At 41.4% G+C, this 15,833-nt stretch overlaps 1 protein-coding gene across 6 annotated transcripts in view; it reads right to left on the reverse strand.

Moving 5' to 3' along the window:
• mef2aa (myocyte enhancer factor 2aa) overlaps positions 1-15,833 on the reverse strand; it is an 80,177-nt gene that overhangs the window by 20,560 nt on the left and 43,784 nt on the right. For 4 of the 6 annotated variants that reach the window (XM_058644789.1, XM_058644791.1, XM_058644787.1 and 1 more), the window contains exon 4: positions 1,819-1,953. In XM_058644789.1, the coding sequence (XP_058500772.1) occupies positions 1,819-1,953 (135 nt within the window). Of the gene's footprint in view, positions 1-1,616; positions 1,752-1,818; positions 1,954-15,833 lie in introns of all 6 variants that reach the window. The other 2 variants (XM_058644788.1, XM_058644792.1) reach the window with 1 other exon arrangement.

Consider the following 15,833-nt stretch of genomic DNA (forward strand, 5'->3'; position numbering starts at 1 on the left):
TTAATAATCAAATAACTTCACCAAAAGGTCAGAACAGGAAACAAAGGATATTCTGTAATTAACATTGATTATCATTGACATCGTTCATATACATTTAGCACATTGTCAGTGCAACAACAAACACACAGACCATAAAAACATGCATTCATGTGATCACTTGGACATTGCAGCAGTCAGCACTACACACTAGCATTCCACCGTGTTAGGATTCTCAATAGGACACAAACGGGATGATGTGGAATCACAACCGTCGACTCATGACTCTCTACAAAGTGCTGACTGTGCAACGCGTAAGTGAGAATGACAGGTGGCAGTGAGGACGATTCATCATAGCATTATCCAGTGAGCCAGTGGAGGTGTTATCATTAGTTGGTTAATGGCAGAGTGATGCTCTTCAGGTCAGGAACACAGAGAAAATGACTGCTTAGTATAAGCACTATGTTCTTGCACGTTTCTAATATTGTCACGCATGATAAGATCACAAAAGATGTGTGGTGTTTGATAATGCTGAATGGTAATGTGGTGCTAAAACAGCACTTTGCTGCCAAAACTAGACAAGTAATAGATTCTATGGCGAGAGTGAGCTAATAAAAAGGGGGAAAATCTAAATATTGCACCATTGCTTTATGCTTTGGAGAAACTATAGAAAAACAATGTTATTATTTTTATTATTGTATTGAAAAAAAAAAAAAACCTGCATGCAACATTTCACCTGTTCATGAAATGTGATCTTATCAGGGTGTGCCAAATTATCAGTTGCAGAACAAATCAAAAACCAAAGCTGCTGTCAGTGATGTCATCTTTGGGCTAACGTTGAGCTAACTTCCTGTCAGTCAAATGTCACCGAGCAAACATTCACACAGATCACTGAGAATTGTCATAATAAACAGCTTTTTAAAAGAAATGAGTGAAATCTAATCACCCCGACCTTTGACAAGAGCATCAGGGAACTACGGTGGCCTGCGCACACCATAAAGGATGTAATTATTCTTTGTTTTTGTCACTGTCGGTTATTTACAGTGTTAAAGGTTCAAATATGAATTACTAAAACCACTTTGTTCTACGGCGAGGACGAGAACTTAAAGGAACGTTCAAAAACAGAGTGATTAAAAGACAGTGTTTGAAAATTATATTGTTTCAATTTAAGATTTTCATGTGAAAAGGATTCATTGTTCAGCCCAATTACATAATAAGCGTTGAATTCAATATTCATGTTCTCACTAGTTTGTCATTTTCAGGCTTCCGTACAAACATGGCAAGATTTATGCTCAATACTAATAAAAGCATTTTTTTTTTTATTTTAAATTGTTTATACACTCATACAAACATACACTTTTGCTAATAAACCGTCCTAAATGTTACATACTGTACCTTTAACATGTATTTTATCACATCCATGTATTTCACTGACAGCAACTTTAAAAAAGAAAAAAAACAAACGCACACCCAGCAAATTGGGCATTAATATTAAGCTATAGTAGATCTGAAAGAAGTTGACAGAGGTTCTGGGGTTGGGTAACAAAAAGAGGAAAAAGTTAAATGAACAAAAAAGAGTGAAAATCCTCTCTTTCTTTTTTGACAAAGCCAAGCAAAAACAGTGCATTTACAGTACTTACGATTTTATGATTTCTCATCATATTATCAAACTCCTCATTAATTTTTTTATACTTTTCTTCTGTGTGAGGAGTGAGGACATATGAGGCTTCAGGGTCCGGGCTATCACAACCTCTGTGTTCTTTCTTGTTTAGCGCCTGTAGTGAACATCAACATAAAGACAGGAATCAACACAAAATAGCAGGCGACAGAAGAAGTACTTACACCACAGCGCTTGTACAATAAATCACTCTCTTCGCTTAGTTTGCCGAAATGGTCGTCCATGAGGGGGCTGTGCCCAAAACAGTCATCACTGGGATCAGGACTAGCACAGTCATTATGGCCTTTGTTTCTCAATTTCTGAAATGAAATTGCACAGTTGAAAAGAAACATTTTACAAGATGTTGCTCTGTGTTTTTGTTGTTCTGTACATTCCTATTGTTTAAGAGAAATAAATGAATAAACCTTTAAGCATTTATCAATTACTATTATTACTATTATCTAGGGAAGGCTCAATACCATCATTTTCCATTTGTGATACCGATAGCAACATCAGTCTGATACAGTCATTGTACATCTTTTAATCTACAAAGATATTTTAAAAACAAAACAACGTTGTCAAAAATATTCTGCTCCCATGAACAAGAAACAAGACATTATTAGGATAATATACTTGTATCATAATATTAGACCAATACTAATTGTTATTATTGTATCAGCTCATCCCGACTATTATCATAGGACAAACTATAAGATTGATACAAAACTCTGGAATAACCAAACTCAGAGTCACTGGATCAGACACGGGACAAATGAAAATGTATAAACTCATACCATCCAGTAATCTTATATATTGCATGCTTCAGGAAACACAGATAAAAAAACACAGAAGGGAGGGGCAAGAAGCAGCAAGAAGACCCAGGTTCATGATCTGGTCAGAACAAAGGCTTTCTGCATGGAGTCTGGATGTGTGTGTGTGTGTGAGTGTGAGCAAAAGGTATAAAATTACTGTATCACACTGATATCGGTATTGGCAGATACTCCGGTTTGCGATATCAGTATCGGACACAAAAAAGTGGTATTGTGCCATCCCTAATCTGGAATGAGAGGAAACTGAAACGTCCGTCCATATCTTTTTGTCCTTCAGACAAAATATTGTCCACCTTCCTTTTCCCCTCTTTCTCGCTCCTTATCATATCCCGCCCTGCCCCTGTCCCTTTCTTGTGTTCTTCCTGCCCTCTTGCTGCAAGTGTGTGTTTGCATTTTTCATTAAATTTCAGTTATGATAAGCCAAACAGCTGGAAGGAGCTCCCACATCAGAAGATCCAACAGAAGAGCACTTCAGTCCCACAGTGGAATTCAGTACGGTTGTCACTCGTGGACTGTTTTCCAAGTTACCACATGTGGGGAATGAAATGGATTATCAAATACGGTTAAAAATGCCTATTAGAGCATGAAACTGAGCGATTATTTCAAAAGCAAAGGGCTCGTGAGAACATAAAGTGGTGTGTTGTGTCGTCATAAAGCGCCTATTCTACCCTCAGCTGAAAAAACAAAAAGATGTCATACATCTAAACAACTAAATGCTGAATGCCATGCTCGCTTTGCTCACTTTCATACACAGGCTGTCCTCTGCTCCTCATTACAGCTCTGAATAGCAGTGTTAACAAGACTCGCTGACAGCATGTGACAGCTTGTGATATCAAGGCAGTGTACATCAAGACATGATTTATGTGTGGCCCTCAAGGTTTCACTATCAGGCTGCTGCAGGTCCACAGCAGTGTCCTGCTCTGTCTGTGCGCTGTCTTGGAGGCCTCGTGTCTACAGGAAGGTCACTGACTCCGGTGGATGTGGGGTCAGAGTGTGAGCCAGAGGAGAGTTACCTATGTGCACTAATGAGACCTTATTTTCTCTCTCTCTCTCTCTCTCTCTCTCTCTCCCTCACCTCCTCCTCCTCCTCCTCCTCCTCCTCCTCTCTCACCGTGTGCATGTGTATGTCCGGGCAGGGTGTTTCTACAGCTGCCACATCCTCTGGCAGCGGTGTGACACTACGCTTAGGTCTGTGCAGACAGTGTGGCTAACCCAGCACTGCTCACCACAACCTCAGTGAACATCACGTTTCCTACAAAATGTGCCACGGCTTTATGAGACTTCTGCTCCACATCACTGCTCATTAAACTCACACACTGCTTATTTCCTTTCCGTATCACAAAATCAATGTAAAGACAGACAGAAAACTGAGGTTGGACACAGAAATAAAGGCTAAAACAGAAATAAGGAGGATCAGGAGGATCAAGCCCCCATGTTGTGTTCTGGTAGCATGGGATGAGTGAGAGTGTGTCAGTCATTAAGTAGAAAGACGTTCCTCACTTTTTATAAGTGCTGGAACATTGAAACCAGATGCAATGGAAAACTGTATTGTAGAAAATAAATACGATGCAGACAAAATGCTCCAAGCAAACAATGTGCAAGAGCTAAAGCGGCCTCTGATGCTACTTATCCAATAATACGTTCAAGAGCGCTGACTGAGAGGACAGAACACTTTGTGAGAACATACACAGACCCAGTTACAGAAAGTTCAAATGTGGAACAAACACTGGTCTAAATCACTTTACGTTCCAAGCCAGAACTTCAAAATTGTATGAAATGTCTCAAAGTCAGACTAGTGCACTAAGATCGTGTGGCTGGGAGTCAAATTACTATTACATGTATGTTCAACTGGACCCGAACTGGCTGAGTCTCTCTGCACATGCTGCACCGCTCCTGTCCTCAGGCTTTGGCCTGGAAATAATCGACGAGGCCAGTAAACAGATGAAGAAAACAACATCAAGAATAACATGGAGACATCCAGACTGGTGCATTTTTCAACTGATGAAGAGACCAAATTTATGCTGTCAGATTAAAAAATGGACTATCTTCAAGTTAAAAGATGGTAGACATGCAAGCAACTCGTCCCTAAAGTTGTTTTGGTCTCAGATCAACTGGGAAACACATCATACTAACATGCTGATGGATCGGGAATATCCATCAAGTTTAGCGGAGTCCGACACACCTAATTCAATAACTCAATTACCCACTAGTGACTTTACACTGGGACAAAAACAGTAGCCCTTGTAGTAGTCCAGCTACAAACTTAGCTCGACTTAACTGTGGCATGGAAACTTAGTGACTGAGCAGAAGAAGCAGCACAGAGCTCACAATACCAGAATGAGTATGAAAGACACGTAGACGTGCTGTATGAATGTGTGAGTGAATTGGTGTGTGTTTATAACCTGAAGCTGCTGATAACTAACCACAGTAACTACGGTATCTGCTGATTTAGGCGGCACACTGACCGAGCTCGAACCCCCTTATCAGTTCTCTGAATTCCCCGTGGGTTTTGTCGACAAGAAAACCACAAGGTGAGAGCTAGTTTATGCACATTTAGCAAAGCAAAAGACGTCTCTACGAAAACAACTCCATGAACACAGGCAACTCTTCAGTAATTGTAGGCGTGTTCGCAGCATCAGACATGCAGAACCCAGGATTTAAACTTTTCATTTCATTTAATTTCATTTAAACGTTGGTGGAGGTCTGGGCAGTGGAGATTTAGTGACCTTCAGTCATGACACCATGTAGACAATTGAAAGGGGAATAAAATGTAATGAGTTATCGTGACATAAAACCAATGATTTTGTTTCTTAACTAACTTCAGACGTTAGTTTTGAAGAGTCTTGAATCGTGAGGGCAGTCTCACGTGGTTGAATTAAAAGTTCAGACCTATGTTTTCTGTTTCTTCAGCATCTCTCTTGTTGTTCTTCACACATTCAACAGCAAAATATGAATTTGTTAAGAGTAGTGGGGATGGTGTGTGTTATTTAGCTTTTATTTATATACTTGTCTCTCAATTCCCGCATGTATTTACTGAAGTCTTTTGTTATTGACAGATGTTCTCTTATTGTACACCTGCAGTCCTGAGGGAAAATATATGGGGGGAAAAAGGAAAATAAAAGCGCCTACATTCTTTCAAACATAAGATTCCACAATGCCCAGAGGAGAGGGAGACAGAGAAAGCCTCTGGATAATGAATGGCCAGCACAGTACCACAGATGCATTACTGTTTGGTGCGGTACAAAGCAATGGCATTCTTCTCATTCTAAGAAAACGCCTTGCTGGTTCATTTCCTGTTTACTGAGTGCACTCTCTAGTTAGGGCCCTTTAAGGCCTGTGTTTACTGGGGTTAAACTATGCACTTTCTCCTCCACTGAGCCAAGGATCTGATCTTCAACCTGCAAATTTAAGTCCCAACCTGCTCATTATGTGAATATCTGGGTCGGAGCGGTCAGGCACGGCTGTGTGATTTGGGCAGGGCTACTCTACTTTCACAACACGCCTGGCCAACCTTCAGTACACCGCACCCACTGGCCCACGCCATTTAGGGAAGGGTTGCAGCAGCACAGTGGGTGAGAGCAGGAGCCAGTGAACAGCGCACAAATCAGGCACTTAGATCTGTGCCTTGATACGATATGATAGCGTATGACCGACATTTGGTGTGCAAGAGTCAATCATCACGGTGAAGTTTTAATGTATGTAACACCAAAGGGCCTGGGAAAGCACGGCTTTAATTCTCTGTGTAATGACTTGGCAGGTTTTCGGTGTTCCACAGACGCTGCCCGCAGCTCTCACTGAATGGATCACTAAATCAGCACATAGCCAAACAGGTGTCGCTCTTCCAAACACCTGTCAAGACCTGGCTCCCTGTGCTGGCCAGTCAGAAGCAGCCTCACAGAAACATGGCCGTAGAAGGGACTGAATGTCACATGACCCCCCCGGTCAGAGAGTCCTGAGCGCGGGGATGACACAATACAACTTTATACACATTTGTGCTGACGCATTTACGACTGAGCCATAACAAGTTAGGGCTGAGCGATAAATCGCATTTTCATTGTTATGTTAACACGTCAAAAAACCTGGATTCAGCTCTTTGTTGGCTATTAAATACGTCAATCATGGGAAGAGCAGCTTGTGATTGGTTTCTTCTTCAGGCCCTCCCAGAGCAGGGAAGCTTCTGATAGATCACATGTGGTGTCAATCAAAAGTTTCAGCGCCATTTTGAAACCAGCATAACTGAAGCAGGGCTTCAGACTGCGAGCAGAATGTAAGACAGTGCAGGTCGATTTTACTCCAGAGAACAAGAGTGTCGTTGATGTATTGACGTGAAATACAATATGGGAGCTTTTATTCTGAAATAAAATCGGACACTTTATGTTTTATCTGTGTTTGACTTCCTGTTCCACTCGTGCTGAATCGAACAGCACACCGTCATTTCTGCCTTTATGATTAAAGTATTTATCAGTAATACAGTAAAAATGAGAAGAAATGCTAATATTGTGCTCCCAGTAAAAAGAGTTAGTCTGTAGCCCTGTGAAGTTATGATGCAGCGGTTGTCCATGGGTATTTGTGGATGTAATAATGTGTTTTGGACTAAATATTTGACTTGATTGGATCATTTGGACCTCTGCTAATATAACGAGACGCCTTCTTTCGAGACGTTCTGGGTGTTGTATTTATTGGGGGCTTCATTGAGGAGGTTGTTGTTGTTGGTCGGGCAGAAGTGTTAATTGTGCCTGATGTTGTGATTGTATCTCCAAATGGTTTGCTGCGTTCCTTGATCTGTCAGTCAGTTCAGCGACCTGTGATGGTGTCTGTTTGTGTTACAGAGATTGGCAGAGAGTCAGGAAGTGGGTCTGTGTGTGTGTGTCTGTGTGTGTGTGTACATGCCGAGGACTGGGAATGAGAGAGCGAGTGAACCAAAGGTTGTTATTGTTTTAGTGTTGACTACGGCCCACAGTAGCCTGTGTTGAGGTAAAAAAATAAAGTTTCAGTACAAAGAAATTCATAGCTTCCTTAGACAATGTTGTTGTGGTGCTGGAACATTTGTTCATTTATTGCAAATATCATCGTCATTATGATATTTGACCAGTGTAATCTCAGGTTTGAGACATTTACACCTTAGTGGGGAACAAAGCAGCTGAACGTTGCCAGTGTTGTCAGTGTTTATACAGAATATTAATGTATCAAACCACATATTTAACAAACATGTAGAGAAGTTACATGTTCACCATCTTGGTTACATCTTAACCAAGAACTATTGTACACTGTCCTGCTCTCTGTCTCCCTCTTTCTCTATCAGTGGTACTGCAGCCTCACAGTAGAAGTTCTTTTCTAACAGATATTTTGGTTCTTCTTCAGGTCTTCAGTGCAGATGTCCGTTTTATAAACTATGAACCCCCATTTTGGAGTTAAATGGACAATAGTTTGCGTTGTTATGATTTAACTGGTTTAAAAAGAACCAAAGATGTTGATGGAGGCTCCAAAATGGCCGTTGCATCATGGTGGGATGGCACTTTCTTAATAAAGATGTGGGGTTTTGTATTTTGGAGACGCCTGGATGTGAATGTGGCTGAATATAAGGTTTTCAGTAGCATCCTCTGATTCAAGGATGATGGGCTGTTTGTGTCATGAGAGGGCGGCTTGCAGAGATTTTGGACAAGGGAACTTGTGTAATCCATTCATGAGGCTCTGAGAGGCTCCCACAGATGAGTGGGACTGAGGCCAGCTGCGATTTTGTCACAGGAGTCCAAACCTGTATTGATAGAAATTTGGCTTTTTTTAAATGAAACCCGAGAGTCTTTGAGTGGCTGACGTCAAAATGACAGTGTGCTTGTGTGATGCTTCAACTTCTCTTAAAGAAACATTTTCCATTACGGGAGACCTTGAAGCTTCTTTATAGTTAGGGAACTATCCCTCCTCTTGAGCTGCTGAAACCATGGGGGTGATTCAGAACGGTGAGTGCCTCTCCAGGTTTGCAACATGTTCAAAAGTGAAAGCTATGGAGCAGTAAGTGCAACCTTCAAAACCATTATATACCATTTATTTATTTATTTAACTATTCTGCACAATAAGTAACCCTTTTAACATCTATATGAAAAAAGGGAACAGCAAACCATTGCATCAGCCACCTATGGTACCTGTTTCTTGAGAAGTACTTTGAGTGAAATGGGTCCAAGCAATTTACTCTGCTACTGTGGGTCTTGGAAAAACTATTTCACTGCTACTATCTGCCTCTCTTGTACAGAGAGAGCTCGCTGCGTTTATTGTACCCATGCATTCATGTACTGTACTGTGTGTGAATGGAAGGAACAGTGAAAGGGGGAAGACAGTAGTTAGGTATAAAAGCTGGAGTTCAAAATTGTAGTGGAGATGGCTGAATGAAAGGCTTGATGAGCCCTTTTCTCGAGGTTTCTCCACTGTGCCTGAATCACAGCAAAGGGCTATACTTAAAGTAGCTTTCACAAAGTGATAGATCACCACCTGACCTATGACTGATGCACCACAGCTCCGAGTGCTGGACCCGCGACCCCAAGACAGATTGTAGCGCCATGCAATTACACAAAATGTTTCAGAAAGGCCGTGTTTGATGCGTGCTGTGTTTGTTTTATCCTCCTAAAAGCAGAGAGAAGCTATATTTTAGCAGGAAGCTGTGAGGCGCTCTCCCCTCGCTCCACTTCAGCAGGGCGTCCCAGCCTCTCACCCTGCACTGCTGCGAATTAGCTCAGGCAAGGTAGCGTGTTAATCCAGATGACATCACTTTTGTGTCCGGGGCCGTTCCATGTAATGTGCTTATCAAAGGACTTCTTTGAGTGGGAACATACGAGGAAATCAGCATGGGGAGGCGGCTGATAGGAAGGCTTTTATCTGCTGGGGAATATTTCTGCTCTTATATAACATCTTAAAAGACTTTTATTACTGTCATGTTCTCTTTGCCCTGTTGTGTTGTAGTGTGCACAACAACAGGGGAATCAAAGCCTCTTTTTGTTGGTCTTCGGTCACTCGATGCTAAGGCCCATGCAGCACTAGGTTTATATGAGTCTGGAGAGTGAAGTCACTTCCTACTTACAACCAATGGACGAAGCACAGCTCAGTTGGTGGAGCTGTATCGGATCGACCCATCGGACCAGTGATCTGGGTGACGTATGCAGAGCAAAGAGCGATGGTATCTACTGACAGGGAGCTCCATCGAGCAAGTTGCTTAAATTGTCAACCAAATTTAAACAATTTCCTTCCCCCCGGGGATTAATAAAGTATTCTGATTCTGATTCTGAATCTGAATCAAAAGACGGCTGCTCTTTGTTGGCCGCCATGTTGGATGTATGCAAAAACTGGTTGTGTTGTCTACAGAACAAAATCTAATCGCTGGCAGACTCGGCCAAGTTCAACCAGGCTACTATAGTTACTGTAATACTGGAAACCTTCACTTTTCCAACTACATATCGTGAGTTGGGAGAGGAAGGCTATTAGATAAGGAGTTCTCTGTAATTTTGTTTAATCTCATGACCATTAGTGAGTGGATTGATATCAGGATATGAGGCTGGATTCATGTCCTTCCCTCATCTCGTTCTATTGTCAAGTGACTGTGTCGACAGGAAGAGCAGCGGTGGGAGCGTTTGAATTTCATATTGTTGTCTTGCAGCTGTGAGAAGAACAATAAACATGGCAAGAATAAATCCCACCTGACATCACATGACAATGGACAGACCAGAGTGAATTAAGAGCTCAGAGTCAGTGGGCCATTCATCCAAAGTGAGTTACCAAATTTAAACAAATTCATCATATTCAGTCTTGAATACTGCAAATTATTGCCTGCATTTGACTGACGAGATTGACAATTAAATATAGCCCACCCATTTATTGAATGAGAGACAATCAGAAGTGCTGCGAGCGCTCCCCTCAGAGCTCTCTGCTCTGAGACTGTGGTGAATGACTGATGTGACAAAGCTATTAGCCGCCACAATCAGAGGGAACAGTCTCAATCAGTGGACTACATACTTTCAGTTTAGACAAGAGGGAATTCAACTACAAATTGAGGATAAAAGCAAACCAATGTCACTATTATCTACAGATTTAAAAGAATGACTCTGTTCCCACTCTGCGTAAAGAAAAGGCAGCACATGAAAATAATAACATGCAGATTATTGAAAATCTTTCTGCATGTTTACCTTCTCTCTCCCTCTCTCTCTCTCTCTCTCTCTCTCTCCCTCTCTCTTATCTCTCTCTCTCTCTCTTGTTCTCTCTCTTTCTCTTTGGTCATTGAGATGATCATTAGCTGTCAAGGCCCTTGAAACCATACCCCCAACCCTGGACTCCCATTCCTGCTCGCCTCTAAAATATTCATAAGGACAATTAGGAGTTCCGATAAGGCGAGTACGGAGGGCTGGGGGGGGGGAGGGGGTGTGCGGTGGAGAGGGCAGGATGTGCCAGCAGGACGTCTGTTCTGCAACACTCTATACCCAGACCACAGACCTGTCCTCATCAATCTGAGACACAGCAGCCTCCCTCTTTGCCCCCAGTCAGACCAAGCAGCCAGGGGAGGGTGGCACAGTGCCATCTAACCAACCTGGTCGTCCCCCCCCCCCCCCACTCTCCATCCCAGCAGGCTTTGCTCTGTCCTAGCCCCTGGGCAGGAGGGGTTGGCCCACACAGCACACGGGGGAGGGGGGGGGGGCACAGGAGCGAGCTGACTGTTGAACGAGCTAACTCACAGATGATGCCGCTGTGCACAAGGGCAAGGTCTCATTCCAGCCATGCAGCCCGCAAGGTCACAGAAGAACACAGAGGGTGGACTTGTGTCGTTTGGTTGTAATGATCATTAACATAACTAGTGTCACTGTGGCGCTGCATCCAGATCAAAACAACGTTCATGTTCCCACTGTTTGACCCATTTCATATTCAACACATGCAGATGGTCCAAAAATGTGGTTTAAACTCAATTTGAGAAGCACGTCCTAACACTCCGCCTCTCACCTGCCTGTGTACTTAATAAAGTGGCCTGGGTTTCTGCCCTTAGTGCAGAAAAGTACTGATTTATGACAGCTATAGCCTTACTACACAAGTCATATCTACAGTATGCTACTCATCATTGGTGTAAGTCCAGAGTAGTACAGAGCTCCAGAAGATGACGTCACACAACCGAGGTAACGCCCTGTGGCAGCAACACTGTTCACCTCTGTACAAACATCAGGCAACAAAAAATGTTGCAAATTCAAATGCAGTTTTCTCCCCAAACTTTCTGTCTGTGATACTACAAACTGTGTTTTTATCCTGAAAAAATAAACAATGAAGTAATTCAGTTACGAAATAGCTATTGTTTTCAGCAATGGTGAACGAATAGTCGAGGTTTAGTTCCAGATTTTGAGATATAGCGTATATTATATTACTAATTTTAGACACCAGTGTATTAACTCATGGTACGTAGTACATCATGGCTTTTCTTCTTGTGTCTCCTTTCATTCATGTGCTCTCAAAAACACCCTTGGTTTGAGATGAGACATATGCAATGTAGTTGGAGAGGGTGGAAAAAAAAGAGGCTCTGACGTCAGTGAAACACGACATATGCCAAAAGCAGAAATCTCTTAGCAGTAACCTGGTAACAAGCATCACACACCAGAGAGCAGAGACATAATAAAACAATGAGATGTACTACGTAATGGATTTAAAATGCACAGAAAACTATGCTCCACAATGGAGTTCAGAGGGAAACTGTTGTAAAGCCCTAAAGAGAGAAATAATCAGTGGAGCTATGATCAAGTTAGTCCTTATAATCAAACTACCTTTTCACAGTTAGAAAATGCAAGGCCACTACTCTGCCACCAGGTAATAATTACTGGGCACTGTATCTGTTCCATAGCACAGGATGTACTGTACACTGCAGAATAAAGCGTCCTACACTTGCACCGACATTAGCACGTCTATTTCATTACACTCAGAAAACTACAAAAGAGGACTGTGACCCTTTTTTCACTAAAAGCCCAGAGGAAAAGGAGTCCTTGTCCTATAAAAAGAGCCACTTTGAAACCCAGCATGTTGCTCCTAACAGAACCATTAATACTGCTGCACTCACTGTGGCAAGACAAGACATTACAGGCAGCTCCAAGCAGATGTCTTTGTGGAAGAGAGTACAATAACTTGCCACCACATCACAGACACACTGTGTACAAATCATACGACACAATGAATATTATTTACTTTGTAGTAATGTTTGTTAAATCTTGTTATTTCGTGTCTCTATTCTGCGACACACGGCTGACTGAGTCACATGCTATAACATTATCAAAGGAGTTACTGTACATAAAGATAACCCTTTGTGTTTAAAGACGCCCTATTTATTTTTATCTTGTCCCACTGCACTAGTCTGAAAATAGACGCTGGTGCTACGTGAAAGGACCAGTGTGTTTGTTTTGACTATAGCAACAAAGTTCCCTCTGGAGCTGACCCGGCCGGACCCACAGTTCACACGTGAAGTTACCTGGTATACAAAAAATCTCAAGCTCTATGACAGATAATGCACATATCTGCTGATTAACAATACAGAGTGAAATCCTCATATCAGCACTGTGCGAGAGCTATGGTGAAAATAAAAAAAAAATACATAGGAAATCATTTTAATATCACTCCAATAAATCACAGAAGCCCCAACGTGCACATGCCTTTTTTTCTAATGTAATATTAAAATATTGCCTGGCAGAAAATTTCACACACACATACTGTATATTGAAAAAGCACTGGAAAAATCAACATCAGCTCAATAAGTCTGTGTCAACAGCAATGACATTTAATTTAGTTTTTCTTTTTTCTCATCATCATAGTGAAATACCAGGAAGACAATAGAGTAATATGATGAATATGAGGTGGACCGGAGTCTGTCTGATGAAAATCACTCAATCTATATAGTATCTGATACATTTGAATGAATATTTAATTAGCCAAATTGTGCTTTATATACGTTTATGTACGTCATGCTGCTTTTATTACAGTCGTCAGTATATGATTTAAAGAAGCACAACAACATCTGCACAGAGATCTTTGTGAAACACCATGAAGACTAAAGCCTTCACCTTTCTTAAGCACAACCACAGCTCAAGGTAAGAACGAGCAATTGCAAAATGCAATTTTGCTGAAAGTATTTCTATTTTTTGCATGATTTTTTTAATGAAACAATAGGAAAAAATGTGGCATTATTTGAAATGATTGACATACCATAAACCTGAGGTCACATAATATCAACTTAGTGTTTTTGTGTTGTTGTTTTAAATATTGCCACAAATATAATTGCAATATAATGAAGGAAGATGTGCTTCTTTTCACTTGACCCCCATCTGACCAGACCACATGTTCAGCGGCCACCAGAGGCCCCTGTCATGAAGACAGTACAATGTAATGTCCAAAGTTTGTGTTTTTTGTGTCACGATCATGAACATTTTGTTTCCAGTACTCAGATTATGTCTCAGCAGTGTGCTCTGATATTTAAGGATTTGTACTTCCTGTTAAAACCAACAAAAACAAGTTGCATACCAGATTATTCCCTACGGAATACTGAGCCAGCCAGATTTATCATCTCCGAGAGGGAAATTGGATCACAACTCTGCTAGAGAATCAGAAGAAGCGCAAATCAAACACTCCACCTGTGATAGTTTGTAATATTTGTATTTTTCTAATGTGAGGGATCTCAATGGCCGATGAATTTGACATGAAATCAGATTTATTTGATACTAAACAAGCAGAATTTAAGGAATGCATGTTTTATCTTCTTTCTTTTTTTACTCATGCTCTTATATCTCACTTCCGAGCTCTACATATCCCCCTTTCCCAGCCTCCATTTCCAGGGAGCCACCAGCAGGAGGATAATTGATCAATCATGCTAATTGAGGAGTCTGGACAGCTAGCCCACCATAGCAGATGTGCCAATTTGCATTCATTAAGAGAGAAATGAGTCTTAATCACCACTCAGTCTTTGATTGACAACATAAACACCCCCTGTCTGAAACTCCTGCTAACTATTCAGTCGTTTAAGTGGCTTTATTCCATAACTGGCAAAAAATCTTATTTTTGATCTGTAAAATGCACTTTATGAGCACGTTTGCCATTGATGAAATGATCTGAATATGGGAAATGTTGTGCTGATTGTGATTGTAGCTTTTGTCACACTAACATCTGCAAAGGGCAGAGTGAATATCACACACAAAACGGGAGCGGCCCTGACATTTCATAACGTTCAAAAAATTTACATATGCCATTGAATTATTAACATGACATAAAACCTTTGTGTGGGGAGAGCTGGTGGGTAAAAAACAAAAGGCACGAGGAATTTTCCTCCACCAAGTTGCCGTAACAATGGACGTCCATCTTTATTATATTTCTTTATTATGAGGCAGATAAGCCACATTTCCCTATGAATGATCTCAGTTTGTTTACGCTCACAAATCATCGCGGTAAAAGACTTGAGAAGAGCGGGGAAACGTCAAGTCTTTGCATATGATACAGTTCAGTCATTCACAATTAGGAAGCGCTGGTATTTGACTCAAATTGCATCCACAAATTGAGTTAAAGCAAATTCCCATCCTTGATTTTATAAGATTACGCTAAGTATTGGCTTAATGTTGATTCCATGTGCCTTTGTCCCCTATTATGTACCTGAATTGCACTGAATGCCTCAAAGAGAAGACACATAAATGCCAGCTGATGTGTGTGTGAAGTTATTCTCCGCTTTCAAGGTTTACCCTGGAGACAAAGAGGGTCTTTCTGTGTGCAGGACCGGCATGGCATGGCATGAGGTTATAGTGGAGCATAAATACAATCTGATTAGCTTCCACCAGCAGTGAGGGGAGGGAGAGTAAATATTATTAGATTAATCTAATGACTAACAGCAGCATTTTCATTTGGGGTATCAACAGAATGTGATAGGAAGCACAATAGAAACAACACCATACACCCTCATGTGTCATGTACTCTACTGAGTTTGGCTTCACATTAACTCAACCCAATTAACATCTTCAATGATTTCGTCGAAAATAGTTATACTGTATGTTTCAGAGGAGTAAATTAAGTTAGAGTTCTTTTTTTCAGCTTCTTAAATGTGAATATTTGGTGGTTTCTTTGTTCTGTGTACATAAGAACTTTGAGAACATCAGTATTCCGAGGGTTTGGGAAACACTGAAACACTCATCAATATCGTTGTTACATTTTCTGACAATACCAAACCCAGAGGACATCAGGTGGGTCACACCGTGGACAGAACGTCAGACTTTATGTGTGAAACGTATTTAAAGGTCCAGTGTGTAAGACAGCCTTTTTCAAACTGGGGGGTGGGCCCCCCTTCGGTGGCGTGGAGACTTTCTAGGGGGGGCACGAGTTCTGTTTTTAAG

The sequence above is a fragment of the Solea solea genome, chromosome 12, assembly GCF_958295425.1.
Source record: "Solea solea chromosome 12, fSolSol10.1, whole genome shotgun sequence".
Classification (NCBI taxonomy): domain Eukaryota; kingdom Metazoa; phylum Chordata; class Actinopteri; order Pleuronectiformes; family Soleidae; genus Solea; species Solea solea.